The 21150-nt window shown below is 44.3% G+C and overlaps 1 protein-coding gene across 3 annotated transcripts in view; it reads left to right on the top strand.

Moving 5' to 3' along the window:
• Window positions 1–21150, top strand: part of cbarpb (CACN subunit beta associated regulatory protein b) — a 39646-nt gene that overhangs the window by 4407 nt on the left and 14089 nt on the right. Inside the window, exons 2-5 of one of the 3 annotated variants that reach the window (XM_061977807.1) lie at window positions 1135–1371; window positions 6460–6533; window positions 6827–6975; window positions 21058–21119. In XM_061977807.1, coding sequence (XP_061833791.1) covers window positions 6486–6533; window positions 6827–6975; window positions 21058–21119 — 259 coding nt within the window. In that variant the 5' untranslated portion in view covers window positions 1135–1371; window positions 6460–6485. Of the gene's footprint in view, window positions 1–1134; window positions 1372–1422; window positions 1494–6335; window positions 6353–6459; window positions 6534–6826; window positions 6976–21057; window positions 21120–21150 lie in introns of those variants that run through there. The other 2 variants (XM_061977808.1, XM_061977809.1) reach the window with 2 other exon arrangements.

Raw genomic sequence — 21150 nt, 5'->3', positions numbered from 1 at the left:
ACTGGCACAACGAGACTCTTACCAGGAGGACTTTGAGTTGGATGCGCAGACGCGGTACCGTGAGTACGCAGCTGCGGCTTCCAAACATTTGATCGCTTGCCCGTACGTGCGTGCCGCTATGTGCATGTCACGTACGTAACTTTGGGGACTTTGGGGAAATATATGTGCTGTATGAACTTTGGGGAGGTGAACGGTACTTTGGGCTGTGGGATTGAGTGTGTTGTACAGGTGTTTGAGTTGTATTGGCGGGTTATATGGACGGGACGGGGGAGGTGTTTGTTATGCGGGATTAATTTGTGACATGTTAAATATAAGCCTGGTTGTGTTGTGGCTAATAGAGTATATATGTCTTGTGTTTATTTACTGTTTTAGTCATTCCCAGCTGAATATCAGGTCCCACCCGCCTCTCACAGCATCTTCCCTATCTGAATCGCTCCCACTGGCCTCTAGTCCTTCACTCTCACTTTCCTCATCCACAAATCTTTCATCCTCGCTCAAATTAATGGGGAAATCGTCGCTTTCTCGGTCCGAATCACACTCGCTGCTGGTGGCCATGATTGTAAACAATGTGCAGATGTGAGGAGCTCCACAACCTGTGACGTCACGCGCATATCGTCTGCTACTTCCGGTACAGGCAAGGCTTTTTTATCAGTGACCAAAAGTTGCAAACTTTATCGTCGATGTTCTCTACTAAATCCTTTCAGCAAAAATATGGCAATATCGCGAAATGATCAAGTATGACACATAGAATGGACCTGCTATCCCCGTTTGAATAAGAAAATCGCATTTCAGTAGGCCTTTAAGTAACATTTCAACATCCTAGAAGTGTTACACAAAATAAATGAAAAGTATGAGGTGTTGTGTTTTCCTGGGGACTTGTTGCTAGGTAGAGTTAATGGGTCCCATAACATAATTGTCTACTTAAGCATCAGCACTCCCGTTTAATTGCATTCAGTTTAAAGTGTGGGATTAATGTCTGCTCTTGTGTTACATTATTAAACTAAACATCCATTAAGACGCGGAGCCTGTGTGTTGTCTCTCAGGTGCATCTCCTGCTTGCATAACGTCCAACTTGGCATTTAACCAACCATTCTGCTGCCTGTTTTTTCTTCTTCTTTTTGTTGTTGCTCCTAGCCATGCATGCAGCCATGCTGTCCTGTTGCTCCGAGGCCACTGGGCCGCTGCTGAGCTGAGCTGAGCTGAAGGGGGTTGGAGGCAATTCAGTCATCTTTTGCTCGTACCGAGGATGCACCGAGGGAGCTGAGGCGGATTCTCTCAAGCTGCACACACACGAGCTCGCCTGACACACACATCCAGAGCTGCTGCTGCTGTTACTGCTGCTACTGCTGATGCGCATTGCCCACCATCAGGGTAAGACGCCCGAGCTGGAAGGAAGCAGCTGCTAGATTTTAGACAAGGCTGTGTTTATTTACAAGCCGGGGTGCTGAAGTTGCTGCAGTAAGCGTTGGGCATGTTGCTTCCTCCATGCTGTGGTGAGTATCCAGGTTGTGCTTGCGTGTGTGGGGGTGTTTGGTGCTGCAGAGGCAGGATTAATGGCCATGATCTGCAGGCAGCACCAATGGACCTGAGCTTCTGATTAGTAGGAAGGGCTGAGGCTTCTGTGTGGGAAGTATAATTATGCATTCTATGTTGAAATGATGGTATGATTTGTGGCTGATGATTGACACACTCAAGCTTTTCCAGGCTGATTTAACGCATGCATGAGCGGCACGTGAGTGGTACACTTGTATTTTGCTCAGAGATTTTCCATGGTTGAGTATTTCCATCAATGTGTTTACTTCGGTTTTACACACTAAATAGTTGCAACATCAGCCAACACACTATCAATTAGCAAAACATATGGTTTAAGGATGGGCATTTGACCTAATTTGATTAATTGTTGTTTCAATAATATGTTGACAGTAGAGATGCCGATAAATGCTTTAAAATGTAATTGCGGAAATTATCAGTATCGGTTTCAAAAAGTAAAATTCATGACTTTTTAAAACGCCACTGTACGGCGTGGTACACGGACGTAGGGAGAAGTACAGAGCGCCAATAAACCTTAAAGGCACTGCTTTTGCGTGTCGGCCCAATCACATAATATCTACGACTTTTCACACACACAAGTGAATGCAAGGCATACTTGGTCAACAGCCATACAGGTCACACTGAGGGCCGTATAAACAACTTTAACACTGTTACAAATATGCGCCACACTGTGAGCCCACACCAAACAAGAATGACCTTCTCATTCAATGCGTTTTCTTTATTTTCATGACTATTTCCATTGTAGATTGTCACTGAAGACATCAAAACTATGACACCAGTGAAGTGAAAAACATTTCATTCTCTTGAAGCTCATCAAGAGAATGCCAAGAGTGTGCAAAACAGTAATCCGAGCAAAGGGTGGCTATTTTGAAGAAACTAGAACATAAAACATGGTTTCAGTTATTTCACCTTTTTTGTTAAGTACATAACTCCACATTTGTTCATTCATAGTTTTGATGCCTTCTGTGACAATCTACAATGTAAATAGTCATGAAAATAATGAAAACCCATTGAATGAGAAGGTGTGTCCAAACTTTTGGCCTGTACTGTATGTCAGCAGCTAAATTAAGAGCCTTTGTAACCCGTCTTGAAATGGTTCTATTATTATTTTTTATATGCCAAATAATTTACTGTAATGGCTACAATACTGTATATATCGCGATATAGATTTTTAGGCCATATAGCCCATCCTTAATGCATACCTCTTAAGGCCCAAGCTGTTTGTTTACATGCTTTTTTTATTTCTCTTTGCTATTTGGACTGATTGGATCCTAATTAGAATAAAAACTAAAAATCATCTTTTGATATGATGTACTTAGTCCATAAGTACACAAACGTTTACTTCATGTGTAGTGACATACTAATTTTTATTTTTACACTTTTTTTTTCCAAATTCCATTGTATGTTATACTCTTCTGACACCACCAGATAGCATTATAAGTGTCCATATGTCAGCATAAGACCTCAATTCAGTAGTGTACACAATTTTGGAAATAAGAGCTAAAAGGTGCTGTCCACGCATGTGGCCACTACGGCCTTTAGAGGTTAAATGTCATCATGGTAAGGGGCATCTTTGCTGGTTTCAGCCAGGTACTGCCTTTTTGCCTCAATGTTCTGTTCCGTTCAGTTCAGTTTCAGTTTATTTGGAACATGCATACGATACAATGTGATGCATCACATATTTCCAGTTGTTTCATTACAGCACGTCCGACAAGTAGTAGGAAGAAGCAGATCTTATTTAATCCTACCCCTTTTCATACCATAGCAATTTTATCCCATTTCCTTGTTCTCTGTAACATAACAGTGAACTGTTAACTTTAGAATTTGATGCCAGCAACACGTGACAAAGAAGTTGGGAAAGGTGGCAATAAATACTGATAAAGTTGAGGAATGCTCATCAAACACTTTTTTGGAACATCCCACAAGTGAACAGGCAAATTGGGAACAGGTGGGTGCCATGATTGGGTATAAAAGTAGATGCCATGAAATGCTCAGTCATTCACAAACAAGGTGAGCAAATTGTTGAACAGTTTAAGAAAAACCTTTCTCAACCAGCTATTGCAAGGAATTTAGAGATTTCACCATCTACGGTTCGTAATATCATCAAAGGGTTCAGATAATCTGGAGAAATCACTGCACGTAAGCAGCTAAGCCCGTGACCTTCGAGCCCTCAGGCTGTACTGCATCAACAAGCGACACCAGTGTGTAAAGGATATCACCACATGGGCTCAGGAACACTTCAGAAACCCACTGTCAGTAACTACAGTTGGTCGCTACATCTGTAAGTGCAAGTTGAAACTCTCCTATGTAAGGCAAAAAAACGTTTATCAACAACACCCAGAAACGCCGTCGGCTTCGCTGGGCCTGAGCTCATCTAAGATGGACTGATACAAAGTGGAAAAGTGTTCTGTGGTCTGACAAGTCCACATTTCAAATTGTTTTTGGAAACTGTGGACGTCGTGTCCTCCGGACCAAAGAGGAAAAGAACCATCCGGATTGTTATAGGCGCAAAGTTGAAAAGCCAGCATCTGTGATGGTATGGGGGTGTATTAGTGCCCAAGGCATGGGTAACTTACACATCTGTGAAGGCGCCATTAATGCTGAAAGGTACATACAGGTTTTGGAGCAACATATGTTGCCATCCAAGCAACGTTACCATGGACGCGCCCCTGCTTATTTCAGCAAGACAATGCCAAGCCACGTGTTACATCAACGTGGCTTCATAGTAAAAGAGTGCGGGTACTAGACTGGCCTGCCTGTAGTCCAGACCTGTCTCCCATTGAAAATGTGTGGCGCATTATGACGCCTAAAATACCACAACGGAGACCCCCGGACTGTTGAACAACTTAAGCTGTACATCAAGCAAGAATGGGAAAGAATTCCACCTGAGAAGCTTAAAAAATGTGTCTCCTCAGTTCCCAAACATTTACTGAGTGTTGTTAAAAGGAAAGGCCATGTAACACAGTGGTGAACATGCCCTTTCCCAACTACTTTGGCACGTGTTGCAGCCATGAAATTCTAAGGTAATTATTATTTGCAAAAAAAAAAAAAAAAGTTTATGAGTTTGAACATCAAATATCTTGTCTTTGTAGTGCATTCAATTGAATATGGGTTGAAAATGATTTGCAAATCATTGTAATTTGTTTATATTTACATCTAACACAATTTCCCAACTCATATGGAAACGGGGTTTGTAGTTGTTTCCCTACATTTCTGCACAAGAACTCAGATATGGTAACACTAGTGAGCAGTAGAAAATATGAAGTGATTTTTGGTCCAGAACATGTTTTGCTTTGTTCATTATTGCCGTGTTTCTTGCTACTACATGTTGTATATTCTTTACATGAGATTGGTGGTTTCCAAGACACGATTAATCAACAATCCATTCCAGATTACCGACCAACGTACAGGATGGGTTATGTTACTATTTTAGCTAGAGATGTCCAATAATGGCTTTTTTGCCAATATCCGATATTCCGATATTGTCCAACTCTTAATTACCGATTCCGATATCAACCGATACCGATATATACAGTCGTGGAATTAACACATTATTATGCCTAATTTTGTTGTGATGCCCCGCTGGATGCATTAAACAATGTAACAAGGTTTTCCAAAAATAAATCAACTCAAGTTATGGAAAAAAATGCCAACTTAGGGATATTTATATATTGAAGTCACAAAGTACATTATTTTTTTTAACATGTCTCAAAACAGAAGCTTGGAATTTGGAACATGCTCTCCCTGAGAGAGCATGAGGAGGTTGAGGTGGGCGGGGTTGGGGGGCGCGGGGTTGAGGTGGGGGCGGGGTAGCGGGAGGTGTATATTGTAGCGTCTCGGAAGAGTTAGTGCTGCAAGGGGTTCTGGGTATTTGTTCTGTTGTGTTTATGTTGTGTTACGGTGCGGATGTTCTCCTGAAATGTGTTATTCATTCTTGTTTGGTGTGGGTTCACAGTGTGGCGCATATTTGTAACAGTGTTAAAGGTGTTTATACGGCCACCCTCAGTGTGACCTGTATGGCTGTTGATCAAGTATGCCTTGCAGTCACTCATGTGTGTTTAAAAACCGGATATATTATGTGATTGGGTCGGCACGCTGTTTGATTGGAAGAAAAGCGAACGTGACGACAGGTTGTAGAGGACGCTAAAGACAGTGTCTTTAAGGCACGCCCCCAATATTGTTGTCCGGGTGGAAATCGGGAGAAATTCGGGAGAATGTTTGCCTCGGAGAGATTTTCGGGAGGGGCACTGAAATTCGGGAGTCTCCCGGGAAAATCGGGAGGGTTGGCAAGTATGCCGGTGCCCAGTGTTGGGCCGTGAGTGACCCTAGAGCTGTGGTTTGTATGGGCCACAGCAGTACTCAGTTTATACGGCCACCCCCAGTGTGACCTGTATGGCTGTTGACCAAGTATGAATTGCATTCACTTGTGTGTGTGAAAAGCCGTAGATATTATGTGATTGGGCCGGCACGCAAAGGCAGTGCCTTTAAGGTTTATTGGCGCTCTGTACTTCCCCCTACATCCGTGCACATAGCGGCGTTTTAAAAAGTCATACATTTTACTTTTTAAAACCGATACCGATAATTTTGAAACCGATACCGATAATTTCCGATATTACATTTTAAAGCATTTATCGGCTGATGATATCGGCAGTCCGATATTATCGGACATCTCTAATTTTAGCCCAACACTTGTCAAATGTCAAAAGATCATAGATTGATGATGTTTTAAAGCACACAACTTAAAGCATCTCAGATTCCTGTGGTGCACAAATGTTTTCATTAAGCGCACCATGCAATTCATGTAAGTATAAGTGGATAGTACTAGCTAGTGCAGATAGTCTGTGTGTTCTGTGTTTGTAACTGGATGAACAGCTCCGGTAACAGCCATTTCCTCTGTGTCTCTCCCAGGGGGGACTCCATAGTTGGCCTGGACCATGAGCTATGAGTCTACCGTTTGGAACATCCCACCAGAAAACTCCACAGTAAGTCAAACTTCCTGTGTTTGTATGTTTGCTGGCGAAGCCATTTCCCCTCGGACTGTGTGCTCCTTTGGCCACGCCGGACCTGGCTAATAGACAACTTCCTGATCTGGACGAGGGAATGATTAAATCAGTGATCTCATCCAAGTTTAATTTCCCCTCTTAGAGAAACAACATGATGATGGACTGTATCTATCCAGTAGCTTTTGTCATTAGCGGACTTGTTGCTAGGTAACTTTGACATCACGTTGGCAACTAGAGACTACTCACATGTTTGTTCTGTTCATCGGTCTTAGGAGGTACCACCGCAGACGGAGGAGCAGCAAGATGGCTACGTGCTTCTCCTGGTGATCCTCTCCATCTTCCTGGTGGGGACATTAATCTTCGTCTCCATCCTCCTCATCACCTGCCGCCGTTGCTGTCGAGGAGGTCAATGTTGCGCCAGGTGGACCATTTTGTCTTTTAACATAACTAGGGACGTCCGATAATATCGGACTGCCGATATTATCGGCCGATAAATGCTTTAAAATGTAATATCGGGAATTATCGGTATCGGTTTCAAAATGATCGGTATCGGTTTCAAAAAGTATGACTTTTTAAAACGCCGCCGTGTACACGGACGTAGGGAGAAGTACAGAGTGCCAATAAACCTTAAAGGCACTGCCTTTGCGTGCCGGCCCAAGCACATAATATCTACGGCTTTTCACACACACACAAGTGAATGCAAGTCATACTTGGTCAACAGCCATACAGGTCACACTGAGGGTGGCCGTATAAACAACTTTAACACTGTTACAAATATGCGCCGCGCTGTGAACCCGCACCAAACAAGAATGACGAACACATTCCGGGAGAACATCCGCACCGTAACACAACATAAACACAACAGAACAAATACCCAGAACCCCTTGCAGCACTAACTCTTCCGGGACGCTACAATATACACCCCCCGCTACCCCCTACCCCCCTTTCCCCCCACCTCCCCAAAACCCTGCCCACCTCAACCTCCTCATGCTCTCTCAGGGAGAGCATGTCCCAGATTCCAAGCTGCTGTTTTGAGGCATGTTAAAAAAAAACAATGCAGTTTGTGACTTCAATAATAATTATGCCAGTGCCATGTTGGCATTTTTTTTCCATAACTTGAGTTGATTTATTTTGGAAAACCTCGTTACATTGTTTAAATGCGGTGTTTTTCAACCTTTTTTGAGCCAAGGCACATTTTTTTCATAAAAAAAAAATACGGAGGCACACCACCAGCAGAAAAGGTTAGAAAATTAAACTCCACCAGGTTGTGGTTATTTTGAGTTTGTTGTTGTTTCCTGTGTGTATTGCTTTAGTTCCTGTCTTGCGCTGTTATTTTGGTGACCCTTCCTGTTTTGTTGGTGTTCTCCTGTAGCAGCTTCACGCCTTCCTTTGAGCGCTATTGCCCGCCCCTGCTTTGTTTTCGCAATCAAGACTATTTAAGTTGTGCGTACGCTATCCTTCTTTGTGGGGACATTGTTGATTGTCATGTCATGTACGGGATGTGCTTTGTGGACGCCGTCTCTGCTCCACACGCTGTAAGTTTTTGCTGTCGTCCAGCATTCTGTTTTTGTTGACTTTGTAGCCAGTTCAGTTTTACTTTTGTTTTACATAGCCATCCCTATGCTTCAGTGCCTTTTCCTAGTGGGACTTGCCTTTTGTTGATTTTTGGTTTAAGCATTACATACCTTTTTACCTGCACACTGTCTCCCGCTGTGCTCTGCCTATTGGGATAATGACAAACCATCCTCGATGTGTTCCGACTTCTACAAAGCAATGAACTACCTGCTGCCACCTACTGATATGGAGTATGACATGGTTACCCTGCCAAACTCTACACAGCACAGGCACATTATTATGATTATTGATTTGCAAAAAATATTTTTTGGACCAATTAGGTACAGTTGCATAATTTCCCACGGCACACCAGGCAATATATCACGGCACACTAGTGTGCCGCGGCACAGTGGTTGAAAATCACTGGTTTGTGCATCCAGCGGGGCATCACAATAAAATTAGGCATAATAAAGTGTTGATTCCACGACTGTATGTATCGGTATCGGTTAATATCGGAATCGGTAATTAAGAGTTGGACAATATCGGAATATCGGATATCGGCAAAAAAGCCATTATCGGACATCTCTAAACATAACTGAATTTAGCATTGGGTTTAAAATGTGTTTTTCTTCATTTTAAAGTGCACCTCCTGAGAAGTCTTCTAGACACACACAAAACCCCACAGCTCTACATTACTCATTATTTAATCAAAGTTATAACTAACAGACTGTGGAGTCCTACATTGATAATAGTCCCGTGCAGGTAACAGACGGTTTCACACAGAGCAACCTAATTGCTTAGCAGTACAGAGGCTTATCTTGGCGTTTTTAATTAAATATTTTCAATATGCCGATACTGTCCAGCACTTCATTTCCGATATCAACCGACACTCTAGCTCAGTGTTTTTCAACCATTCATAGTGTCTGCCTTTGTGCAAGTTTTTGTTTCATGAGCCAAGTTTGTTCTCCGCCATTGTGCGCGCCTTTTGTTTGCTTCCTTTTTTGTAGTTTGTTAGTGTTTAAAATAAAACATGTCCTTACCTTCACGCCTTGCCCACGCCAACTTTCCTTTGCGTTCCGGGAAAACACAACACCCCAAGGTCCACGTTTTGACAGCGGGCTAAAATGATATGTCGGGCCAGATCTAGCCCCCGGGCCTTGAGTTTGACATTTGTGTTGTAGATTTTAGCGCTTCCATATCGAGTCTACTGACGGATAAAAGTGAGAACTATACGCTCATTTGTATCAGAAATGGCGACACTGGAGTATGCTTGTGCCCCACAACAAGAGGATAGAGAAAAAGAAGAAACATATCGACTACAAGGTCAGACTACAATGGCGGACTCGCGCAAAGCTCTTCGGGTTAACCTTAACCATATGTGGAGATATTCGCTGACGTCCCCAATGGGAAAACATCACAAATGGGGCATATTTCAAACAGCTCGTTTGTAGGAAGTATGAATAGAACATTATTGTCATTGCACTTAAAAAAGACAACAAAATGACATTTTCACTACACACCCGTCAAAGAGTCGACATTCAGTTACAGGGTGAACAGAATGGGAACCCTGATCGCCCCGTAGAAAAGAAAGGAAAAAATGGTTAAAATGGGGGAAATGGAGGAGAAAAAAAAGTAAGTCCCTAACTAAACTCCTAGAGTGGTGACCAGGAAAAAACCTCAAAAAAGCACTTATTGATATTACGACATACAACTGGAGACTTGCAACGAGGGGCAGGGGGCGGGCATCCGGCCCGAAGCTGCCACCACCAGGGGCGCTGCTATGTTGTCGGTTAGACCACGCGGGGTGAAGCGGCTAAGGCGTGGAATGTGGGGCGTGGGGTACGTGGATGGATTTTGTGTGGGTAAGCCTGCAGAGTGGTTTTGTTCCGTGACCTTAGTGCTCTCACAGCGTGTTATTGCAATAACACAGTTTGTCTGTTCAACAAAAGTCAACCAACTGCAGGTGCATCTCCATGAGAGACAAAGAAGGAGGTTTCAGCGTTGCACTGTCCTTTTGGGAGAATCTCAAAGTAACGACCTTGCCAGGTTGCTCCAGCCAGGGAAAACCATCTAGATTACTGTTTGTGTTGGAGCGAGTGAAAACATATTTACATTTTTCACTCTAATTGTCTATTTCTGGTCTTCAAATTCTTTATACTTCACCAGGCAGAGCAGACATTGTCTCCAAGATGTTGTCCCGTTTGCTATTTAGCCCTAAATTACAAAGTCTGCCCATCCTTCAATCATTTGTGGCAGGTACACTATATTGCCAAAAATATTTGGCCACCCATCCAAATGATCAGAATCAGGTGTCCTAATCACTTGGCCCGGCCACAGGTGTATAAAATCAAGCACTTAGTTATGGAGACTGTTTCTACAAACATTTGTGAAAGAATGGGCCACTCTCAGGAGCTCAGTGATTTCCAGCGTGGAAGCGTCATAGGATGCCACCTGTGCAACAAATCCGGTTGTGAAATTTCCACCCTCCTAAATATTCTGGGTTTGGAAGTTGCCAGGAGAACGGTACATTTCGGACTGCATTGTGCCGAGTGTGAAATTTGGTGGAGGAGGAATTATGGTGTGGGGTTGTTTTTCAGGAGTTGGGCTTTGCCCCTTAGTTCCAGTGAAAGGAACTTTGAATGCTCCAGGATACCAAAACATTTTGGACAATTCCAAACTGTTCCTTGTGGAACATGACTGTGCACCAGTGCACAAAGCAAGGTCCATAAAGACATGGATGACAGAGTCTGGCGTGGATGAACTTGACTGGCCTGCACCCAATAGAACACCTTTGGGATGAATTAGAACGGAGACTGAGAGCCAGGCCTAATCGACCAACAACACCAATGCTTTTTTGGAAGAATGGTCGAAAACTCCTATAGACACACTCCACAACGTTGTGGACAGCCTTCCCAGAAGAGTTGAAGCTGTAATAGCTGCAAAAGGTGGATCGGCATATTGAACCCTGTGGGTTAGGAATGGGATGGCACTTCAAGTTCATATGTGAGTCAAAGCAGGTGGCCAAATACTTTTGGCAATATAGTGTACCTTGAACGGCTGCCAGCTTACTCCAATCAGCAGATATCCTGTTATCATGATTCCAAATAAGTAGATATCTACAATGTACTTGACTGAAAGGGTCACCAGGCATGCGGCACTCCCCTTCTCCCAAGAGTCCATTGTGTGTCCAACAACAACCGTTCCGTCAGGACAGGCAGGTTCCCCCGATCCCGAGCTTCTCATCAAAAAGATGTTGTCAATTTCATTAAGAGGCCATTGGATCAATTTCATTGCTTTTATTTTGGAGAGCAGTGCAAAAAGAGGCTCCAAGAAAGTTAAGACCAAACAAAGAAGCAAGCAGGAGAGATAAGGGAGAGGGAAGGAAAAGCGTCCGCCTTCAATGAGTGCCAGAGAGAAATACAAATTTGAAGAAAGGCAAGGTTGTTTTATAGATATCTACACCATGCCTGCATGGTTTGACTCATGCATATCCCACAAACACAAAAGTAGGTACCAAAAGGGAGGAAAGTTGGTTTTGCATAATGGGTCCTAGTTAAGAAAAGTATCTAAAATAGTGTAACAATATTTATCAGTCAGAAAAGAGGAAAATTATCATATGTCTCTGTGGAGGGGGGCGTGGTCGGCGCGGCGCTGGTACGGGACCCGTCGGGACCTGCGAGACAGTAGCAGATACGTCAATCGTGCGGCGCCGCGGGACCAGCAACGGTGCTGGTACGGGACCCGTCGGGACCTGCGAGACAGTAGCAGATACGTCAATCGTGCGGCGCCGCGGGACCGGCAACGGTGCCGCGGGACCGGCAACGGCGCCGCCTCTTGCTTCGCGTGCGGCCTGCGCGACGCCAGCACTGGGCGTTCGGCTGCCTCCACGGTCCTCTCCTCCCTCCGCGCCTCGCGATGCACCGCCATGTGGTCCTCCGCCAGTGTCACCGCCGCTGCCAGGTCTCGCGGGCGATGGTAGCGGACCCAGGCCGATATCCACGCCAGGATCGCCTCCAGGAACTGCTTCAAGACGACCAGCTCCACCACCCGGCCGTCGCTGTTCCCGGGCTACAGCCAGCGCGTCGCCGCGTCCCGCAGCTGCTGCCCTAGCACGAATAGGCGGTCCTCCGGTCGCAGGCGCAGCGCCCGGAACCGGCGTTGGTGGTCCTCTGTGGTACAGCCGGTCCGGTCCAGCACCGCCCGCCTCAGGTCCGAGAAGTGCACGCGGGAGGCCGCCGGTAGGCTAAGCCCCGCCCGCTGCTTCTCCTCCGCCAGCAGCGGCACAAGTCACACCCCTCATTCTTCTTCCGGGCATCCGCACACCGCCGCCGTGGCCTCAAAGATGTCAAGAAAGGCCTGGGGGTCTTCCGTCTCCGCCATGCGCTGCACGGAGACGGCCGCTGATGTTGGCGGCCCCGCTCCGACCCGGTCCGCCAGCGACTGCAGTATCTGGCTCTTCTGGGCCACCTGGAGTCGAACCGCCTCTAACTGTTGCTGGCTCGCCGCTGTCACCTCCGCGAGTACCTGCCCTAGCGCCATCAGTGGGTTGGCTGCAGACATCTTTGGTCCTCAGGACTGTTGGGCGCCAGATGTGAAAGTCTCTTTGTGTGGGGAGGGTTCTCCTGAGGCCGATAGATTTTCTTGAGCCCAGAAGAAGTCTTTATTGGCATGTACACCAGGGTGCAGGACTTTTCAGTCACGCGTGCTCGTGGTTTCTCGCTCTTTCTGTGTCCTCCGGTGTGTGCGCTTCTGTCTCAGCCGCCGCTCCCCTCCTCATGGCCCCGGCCCCTGCCGATAGAGGCAACAGGTGATTAGATAATTAGCCCAGCTGGGCAATCTACTCACCTGTCAGCTGGGCTTCGAAGCCGGGCCATACACACTCCATTCTCTCAGGAGGCGCGCCGACCACGCCCACCTCCACAGTCCCCTATTAACCAGTTTATACAATTGTCATTAGGACAGCCCCGTTTTCTTTGCTCGGCAACTTTTCACAGAGGGATTCGCCGCATCACAACAATAACACAAAAAATAACAGAGAGAGATGGCAGAAACAGAGAAACAGAGATGTTGATTATGACTATCTTTGGTAGTTAAAATATGCAATTAATTAAAAGTATGTATGCCGATGAGCGGGTCTATTCAGGTCTATTTTCATTAAAAAGGCGCACCGGATTATAAGGCGCATTAAAAGGGTCATATTATGATTTTTTTCTAAATGTAAAACACTTCCTTGTGGTCTACATAACATGTAATGGTGGTTCTTTGGCCAAAATGTTGCATGGATTATGTTTTACAGATCATCTTCAAGTAGCTTTCTGAGCGTCTCTTCAGGATGCACCGTTTTGTGGGCGGTTTACCGACGTGGCTCACCTTCGGCAGCGTCTTCTCCCCGTCATCTTTGTTGTAGCGGTGTAGCGTGCAAGTACAGGAGTGGAAGAAGTGTCAAAAGATGGAGCTAACTGTTTTAATGACATTCAGACTTTACTTCAATCAGTAACGGAGCAGCATCTCATCACCTGTGGTTCAATAATGCAACATAAACGCCGGAAATGTGTCCCGTGAAAAAACATCCGACCGGAACCCTCTCATAATTAAAGTTCAGAGGGTGAATTATGTAAACCCGTTTACTCGTTTTTCGTTTTCTTTCATAGCTAGTCTACTGACAGATATAAGTAAGAACTTTACACTACTTTATATTAAAAATGGCAACAGCGGAAGATGAATGCCACATAAGAAGATAGAGAAAAAGAAGAAGCTTATGACTACGGTGTCGGCACGGACTACAATTAAAGATGTGCGCACATTTTCAGGACTTATGCAGATCCCAAATAGAAGGTAAGAAATGTTGGTTTTCGATAATATAGCGAAACAAAACGCCAGGTAATATGTCTGCTAATAGGTGCCATTTTGCGGTCCTCATACACGCACCATAATACAAACCCCGTTTCCATATGAGTTGGGAAATTGTGTTAGATGTAAATATAAACGGAATACAATGATTTGCAAATCCTTTTCAACCCATATTCAGTTGAATATAATGCAAAGACAACATATTTGATGTTCAAACTCATAAACTTTATTTTTTTTTTGCAAAAAATAATTAACTTAGAATTTCATGGCTGCAACACGTGCCAAAGTAGTTGGGAAAGGGCATGTTCACCACTGTGTTACATGGCCTTTCCTTTTAACAACACTCAGTACATGTTTGGGAACTGAGGAGACACATTTTTTAAGCTTGGTGGAATTCTTTCCCATTTTTGCTTGATGTACAGCTTAAGTTGTTCAACAGTCCGGGGGTCTCCATTGTGGTATTTTAGGCTTCATAATGCGCCACACATGTTCAATGGAAGACAGGTCTGGACTACAGGCAGGCCAGTCTAGTACCCGCACTCTTTTACTATGAAGCCACATTGATGTTACACGTGGCTCGGCATTGTGTTGCTGAAATAAGCAGGGGCGTCCATGGTAACGTTGCTTGGATGGCAACATATGTTGCTCCAAAACCTGTATGTACCTTTCAGCATTAATGGTGCCTTCACAGATGTGTAAGTTATCCATTCTTTGGGCACTAATACACCCCCATACCATCACAGATGCTGGCTTTTCAACTTTGCGCCTATAACAATCCGGATGGTTCTTTTCCTCTTTGGTCCGGAGGACACGACATCCACAGTTTCCAAAAACAATTTGAAATGTGGACTTGTCAGACCACAGAACACTTTTCCACTTTGTATCAGTCCATCTTAGATGAGCTCAGGCCCAGTGAAGCCGATGGCGTTTCTGGGTGTTGTTGATAAACGGTTTTCCCCTTGCATAGGAGAGTTTTAACTTGCACTTACAGATGTAGCGACCAACTGTAGTTACTGACAGTGGGTTTCTGAAGTGTTCCTGAGCCCATGTGGTGATATTCTTTACACACTGATGTCGCTTGTTGATGCAGTACAGCCCGAGGGATCAAAGGTCACAGGCTTAGCTGCTTACGTGCAGTGATTTCTCCAAATTCTCTGAACCCTTTGATGATATTACGGACCGTAGATGGTGAAATCTCTAAATTCCTTGCAATAGCTGTTTTTTCTTAAACTGTTCAACAATTTGTTGACAAAGTGGTGACCCTCGCCCCATCCTTGTTTGTGAATGACTGAGCATTTCATGGAATCTACTTTTATACCCAATCATGGCACCCACCTGTTCCCAATTTGCCTGCACACCTGTGGGATGTTCCAAATAAGTGTTTGATGAGCATTCCTCAACTTTATCAGTATTTATTGCCACCTTTCCCAACTTCTTTGTCACGTGTTGCTGGCATCAAATTCTAAAGTTAATGATTATTTGCAAAAAAAATTGTTTTTATCAGTTTGAACATCAAATACCGGTATGTTGTCTTTGTAGCATATTTAACTGAATATGGGTTGAAAAGGATTTGCAAATCATTGTATTCCGTTTATATTTACATCTAACACAATTTCCCAACTCATATGGAAACAGGGTTTGTAATGCCCGTATGTTTAATGCGCCGACAAACCATCAAGCGGTGTGGCTTCATAGCTTACCGAAGTTTTGACATATTTTTCAGCGCCGTGTGTAATGTTCTATATTTTCAATGGAACATTGAACAGTTTGGTGTTGTTTACTGCCATCATATAGCAGTCTACACATATCTTTTATGTATGACTGCCATCTACTGGTCACACTTATCATTACACCATGTACCAAATAAAATTGCTTCGAGGTCAGTAAGCACAACCAGAATTATGCCGTAGATTAGGCGCACCGGGGTTATAAGGCGCACTGTCGATTTTTGAGAAAATGAAAGGATTTTAAATGCGCCTTATAGTCCGAAAAAGACGGTATACACAGAGCGATGGCAAAATCCATTAAATACATATTCTAACATGTTTTTTTCCCCCCCAAGACTGGGACACTAACCCGCATCTGCCGCTACATTTAAAATTGTCACTACTGCAAAGGCACGTTTGGCTCTTTTTCAGGCAAGTTTGCTGACAATCTCCCCGAGCCTCGTTGCTTCTTAGAGACAGAAGCTCATATTAAATGTGTCTACTTACATAATAGATGAAGCTCATTGGAACAAAGCACACAATTGCACGTGTTTGTGCGCGGCACGTCGACAAAACTCCCAAAAGCATCTTTCGTATGATTACACAATGAGGAGAGTGTGCAGCGGTGCAACAGCGTCTTGTTTTTCCAAGCCTGCTGTTTACATTTCGGGAGTCACGTACAGAAGGTGGGTGGGGATCCTCTAAAGCATCATCAGCACCACTTAGATATATGAGGGCTGCAGATGAACAGAAAGCACAGATCCGCCAAAAGGCGAGGCATTGACCAGACTCGCACAAATGACGAGTCTAATGAGATTTCATCCCAGCCATCGGTAGTGATTAATCCCCCCCTCCCCCCTCCCCCCTCCCCCCTTTGCTGTGTGCACACATTCACACACATGCACAGTGACATAAAAACTGTGGGAGCCGCCAGGATATGAAAGACAAGAGGAAGTTGAGATGTGGGAAGACATCACTTCACACACACACACACACACACACACACACACACACACACACACACACACACACACACACACACACACACACACGCACACGCACGAGCTCATACATGAAACTCGTAGAACTGCACCAAGAAATCGAATGGAAGGAAATGACTGCAAGGGGATTTCATTCTCTCCTTTCTTTCTCATAAAGTAAATTGCCAGTCTGGGATTTCACAACGCCAGAGCAATAATGTTTAACCAAACAGGGTTTTTTTCTTATCACAGATACAGTATCTGGCCAAGCCTCATATTTAAATGTTTTGTTCCAGTACGCATGCAAACATGTTTCACGTTAAAGAAAACTGACATTTCGAAGAAGAAAAAAAAATGACATCATGTTATTTTGCCTTTGTGTTGTTATTGTTGTTATTGTTTTGTCGCGGGTATTAAGCCTATTTTGTTTTTAAAATCCACCCATCCATCTTCTTCCGCTTATCCGAGGTCGGGTCGCGGGGGCAGCAGCCTAAGCAGGGAAACCCAGATTTTCCTTTCCCCAGCTACAAACCCCGTTTCCATATGAGTTGGGAAATTGTGATAGATGTAAATATAAACAGAATACAATGATTTGCGAATCCTTTTCAACCCATATTCAATTGAATACACTACAAAAACAAGATATTTGATGTTCAAACTCATAAACTTTATTTTTTTTTTGCAAATAATAATTATCTTAGAATTTCATGGCTGCAACACGTGCCAAAGTCAAATCAAATCAATCAAATCAACTTTATTGTAGTTGGGAAAGGGCATGTTCACCACTGTGTTATATCACCTTTTCTTTTAACAACACTCAATAAACGATTGGGAACTGAGGAAACTAATTGTTGAAGCTTTGAAAGTGGAATTATTTCCTATTCTTGTTTTATGTAGAGCTTCAGTCGTTCAACAGTCCGGGGTCTCCGCTGTCGTATTTTACGCTTCATAATGCGCCACACATTTTCGATGGGAGACAGGTCTGGACTGCAGGCGGGCCAGGAAAGTACCCACACTCTTTTTTTATGAAGCCACGCTGTTGTAACACGTGCTGAATGTGGCTTTTCATTGTCTTGCTGAAATAAGCAGGGGCGCCCATGAAAAAGACGGCGCTTAGATGGCAGCATATGTTGTTCCAAAACCTGTATGTACCTTTCAACATTAATGGTGCCTTCACAGATGTGTAAGTTACCCATGCCTTGGGCACTAATGCACCCCCATACCATCACAGATGCTGGCTTTTGAACTTTGCGTCGATAACAGTCTGGATGGTTCGCTTCCCCTTTGGTCCGGATGACACAATGTCGAATATTTCCAAAAACAATTTGAAATGTGGACTCGTCAGACCACAGAACACTTTTCCACTTTGCATGAGTCCATCTTAGATGATCTCGGGCCCAGAGAAGCCGGCGGCGTTTTTGGATGTTGTTGATAAATGGTTTTCGCTTTGCATAGTAGAGCTTTAACTTGCACTTACAGATGTAGCGACAAACTGTATTTAGTGACGGTGGTTTTCTGAAGTGTTCCTGAGCCCATGTGGTGATATCCTTTTGAGATTGATTTCGGTTTTTGATACAGTGCCGTCTGAGGGATCGAAGGTCACTGTCAATTATTGTTGGTTTCCGGCCATGCCACTTACGTGGAGTGATCTCTCCAGATTCTCTGAACCTTTTGATGATATTATGGACCGTAGATGTTGAATCCCTAAATTTTTTGAGAAACGTTGTTCTTAAACTGTTTGACTATTTGCTCACGCAGTTGTGGACAAAGGGGTGTACCTCGCCCCATCCTTTCTTGTGAAAGACTGAGCATTTTTTGGGAAGCTGTTTTTATACCCAATCATGGCACCCACCTGTTCCCAATTAGCCTGCACACCTATGGGATGTTCCAAATAAGTGTTTGATGAGCATTCCTCAACTTTATCAGTATTTATTGCCACCTTTCCCAACTTCTTTGTCATGTGTTGCTGGCATCAAATTCTAAAGTTAATGATTATTTGCAAAAAAAAAAAAATCTATCAGTTTGAACATCAAATATGTTGTCTTTGTAGCATATTCAACTGAATATGGGTTGAAAATGATTTGCAAATCATTGTATTCCGTTTATATTTACATCTAACACAATTTCCCAACTCACATGGAAACGGGGTTTGTATTTCGTCCAGCTCTTCCCGGGGGATCCTGAGACGTTCCCAGGCCAACCGGGAGACATAGTCTTCCCAACATGTCCTGGGTCTTACCCGTGGTCTCCTACCGGTCGGACGTGCCCTAAACACCTCCCTAGGGAGGCGTTCGGGTGGCATCCTGACCAGATGCCCAAACCACCTCATCTGGCTCCTCTCGATGTGGAGGAGCAGCGGCTTTACTTTGAGCTCTTCCCGGATGGCAGAGCTTCTCACCCTATCTCTAAGGGAGAGCCACGCCACCCGGCGGAGGAAACTCATTTCGGCCCCGTGATCTTGTCCTTTCGGTCATAACCCAAAGTTCATGACCATAGCTGAGGATGGGAACGTAGATCGACCGGTAAATTGAGAGGTTTGCCTTTTGGCTCAGCTTCTTCTTTACCAAATCGATACAACGTCCGCATTACTGAAGACGCCGCACCGATCCGCCTGTCGATCTCACGATCCACTCTTCCCTCACTCGTGAACAAGACTCCTAGGTATTTGAACTCCTTCACTTGGGGCAGGGTCTCCTCCCCAACTCGAATGTTTTTAAAATGTGCTATATAAATTATTTTGGATTGGACTGAATTGTTAACCTGAGTGAAACCTTCAGGGCGGGGGTCCCCAAGAAAGGTGAGGCTTTTAATCCCAGAAACACCATGCCTACCGTCAAGCGTGGTGGTGGTAGTATTATGCTCTGAGCCTGTTTTGCTGCCAATGGAACTGGTGCTTTACAGAGAGTAAATGTGACAATGAAAAAGAAGGATTACCTCCAAATTCTTCAGGACAACCTAAAATCATCAGCCCGGAGGTTGATGAAAATGGACTGCCAAGTATTTCTTTACAGAAATTAAAGGTAAAGCTGTGTGCTTAATTTGTGGTACACAGGTTGCTGTGTTTAAAGAATATAGTCCAACAACCTGCTGAAGATGATGTTGTGTTCTTAAGTTGCAGAAATGAGGAGTGAGGATAGACGTGCGTGTGGAAAGAACGAGATAAGTTGAGCTGTGTTAGTATAGGTTGCTCAATAAAATTTTAAAAAGAGCATCAGACTTGGTGTGCATTTCTTCTGGACGCTACAATTGGTGTCAGAAGTAAAACTTTGCACATACTGCGCTGCTTGTGTGCTCAGCCTGCTACGTCATCGGGAGGTACGTGCCACGATGTTTCCTGGCGACTTTGTCAAGATTGAACGGGAGGGGAAGGACATTGAGTGGGGACTTAAGGTGCCGGCAGCGACTGCAGATGTCTGTGTGAATACCGGACGTGAGGAGCTCGTCGCAAAGAGAGAGAGAGAGGGAGGAAGGAGCGAGGCAGCGTCTACAGGTGCAGCGCACGCTGCTTGGCATGGAGGAATTCCGCCCTCAATGAAGACTCCCGGGTTTGATGGCAAGGCGAACTGGGAGGCATTTCATCCCACTTCTGACACCAATTATAGCGTCCAGAAGAAGTGCACACCAAGTCTGACGCTCTTTTTAAACTTTTATTGAGCAACCTATACTAACACAGCTCAACTTATCTCGTTCTTTTCACACGCACGTCTATCCTCACTCCTCATTTCCGCAACAGCAACGCTTCCTCCTTCTTCGCCAATCACCTTACAGTCGTGCTACGTTCACAACAAAGAGGATGCAGGATAAAGTGACAGAAATGTAAATGTTTGCATTGTATTATACATCAGGAAGTGTTGTGTAAGAAAGTGTTAAAAATAAAACCATCAAAAGCCATCTGCTTTTGTATAAAGATAAGTTAGGTTAAATGAAAATATTATTATTATTATTATTCATCTTACGGTATATCAAAAATAATTTGAGCAAAATTTAATTGAATTATTGTCGGTGTGGCCCTCCAGCAGTGCTCGGGTTGCTCATGCGGACCCCGGTAAAAATTAATTGCCCACCCCTGCTCTGGCTCCAGACTACTTTCGTTAGTTTGATATCGTCATTACTGCCCCAAGTGGTGGAATAGTTAACTGTGGCCCATACAAACCACAGCTCGAGGGTCACTCACAGCCCAACACTGGGCACCGGCCCTATGGTTAAGAAACACTTATTATTTTTCTATTGTTATGTCTTTCAATGACCAAAAAAAGCAAAACACGCTCAAGATCATGTTGATGCTCTTGGATCTCAGTTTCCTATATTTAAATTTAGGTGAGGGTTTGAATGCAATATGTGAAAGAAAACTGCTGTATATTCACTCAGTCATAACAACTAATGCATTTGAATGTTTCCATTTCTATGCTGCAGTAGCAGCGATGATGCCGGGAAAACCAACGCCACATACACGGAGGAGTCTCAGCCCACCCATGGTAAGACACAGTTGGACAAAGAAGTAGAAAG

Source organism: Nerophis lumbriciformis, linkage group LG18 (assembly GCF_033978685.3).
Source record: "Nerophis lumbriciformis linkage group LG18, RoL_Nlum_v2.1, whole genome shotgun sequence".
Lineage (NCBI taxonomy): Eukaryota > Metazoa > Chordata > Actinopteri > Syngnathiformes > Syngnathidae > Nerophis > Nerophis lumbriciformis.
This window is presented reverse-complemented; position numbering and strand designations above follow the sequence as displayed.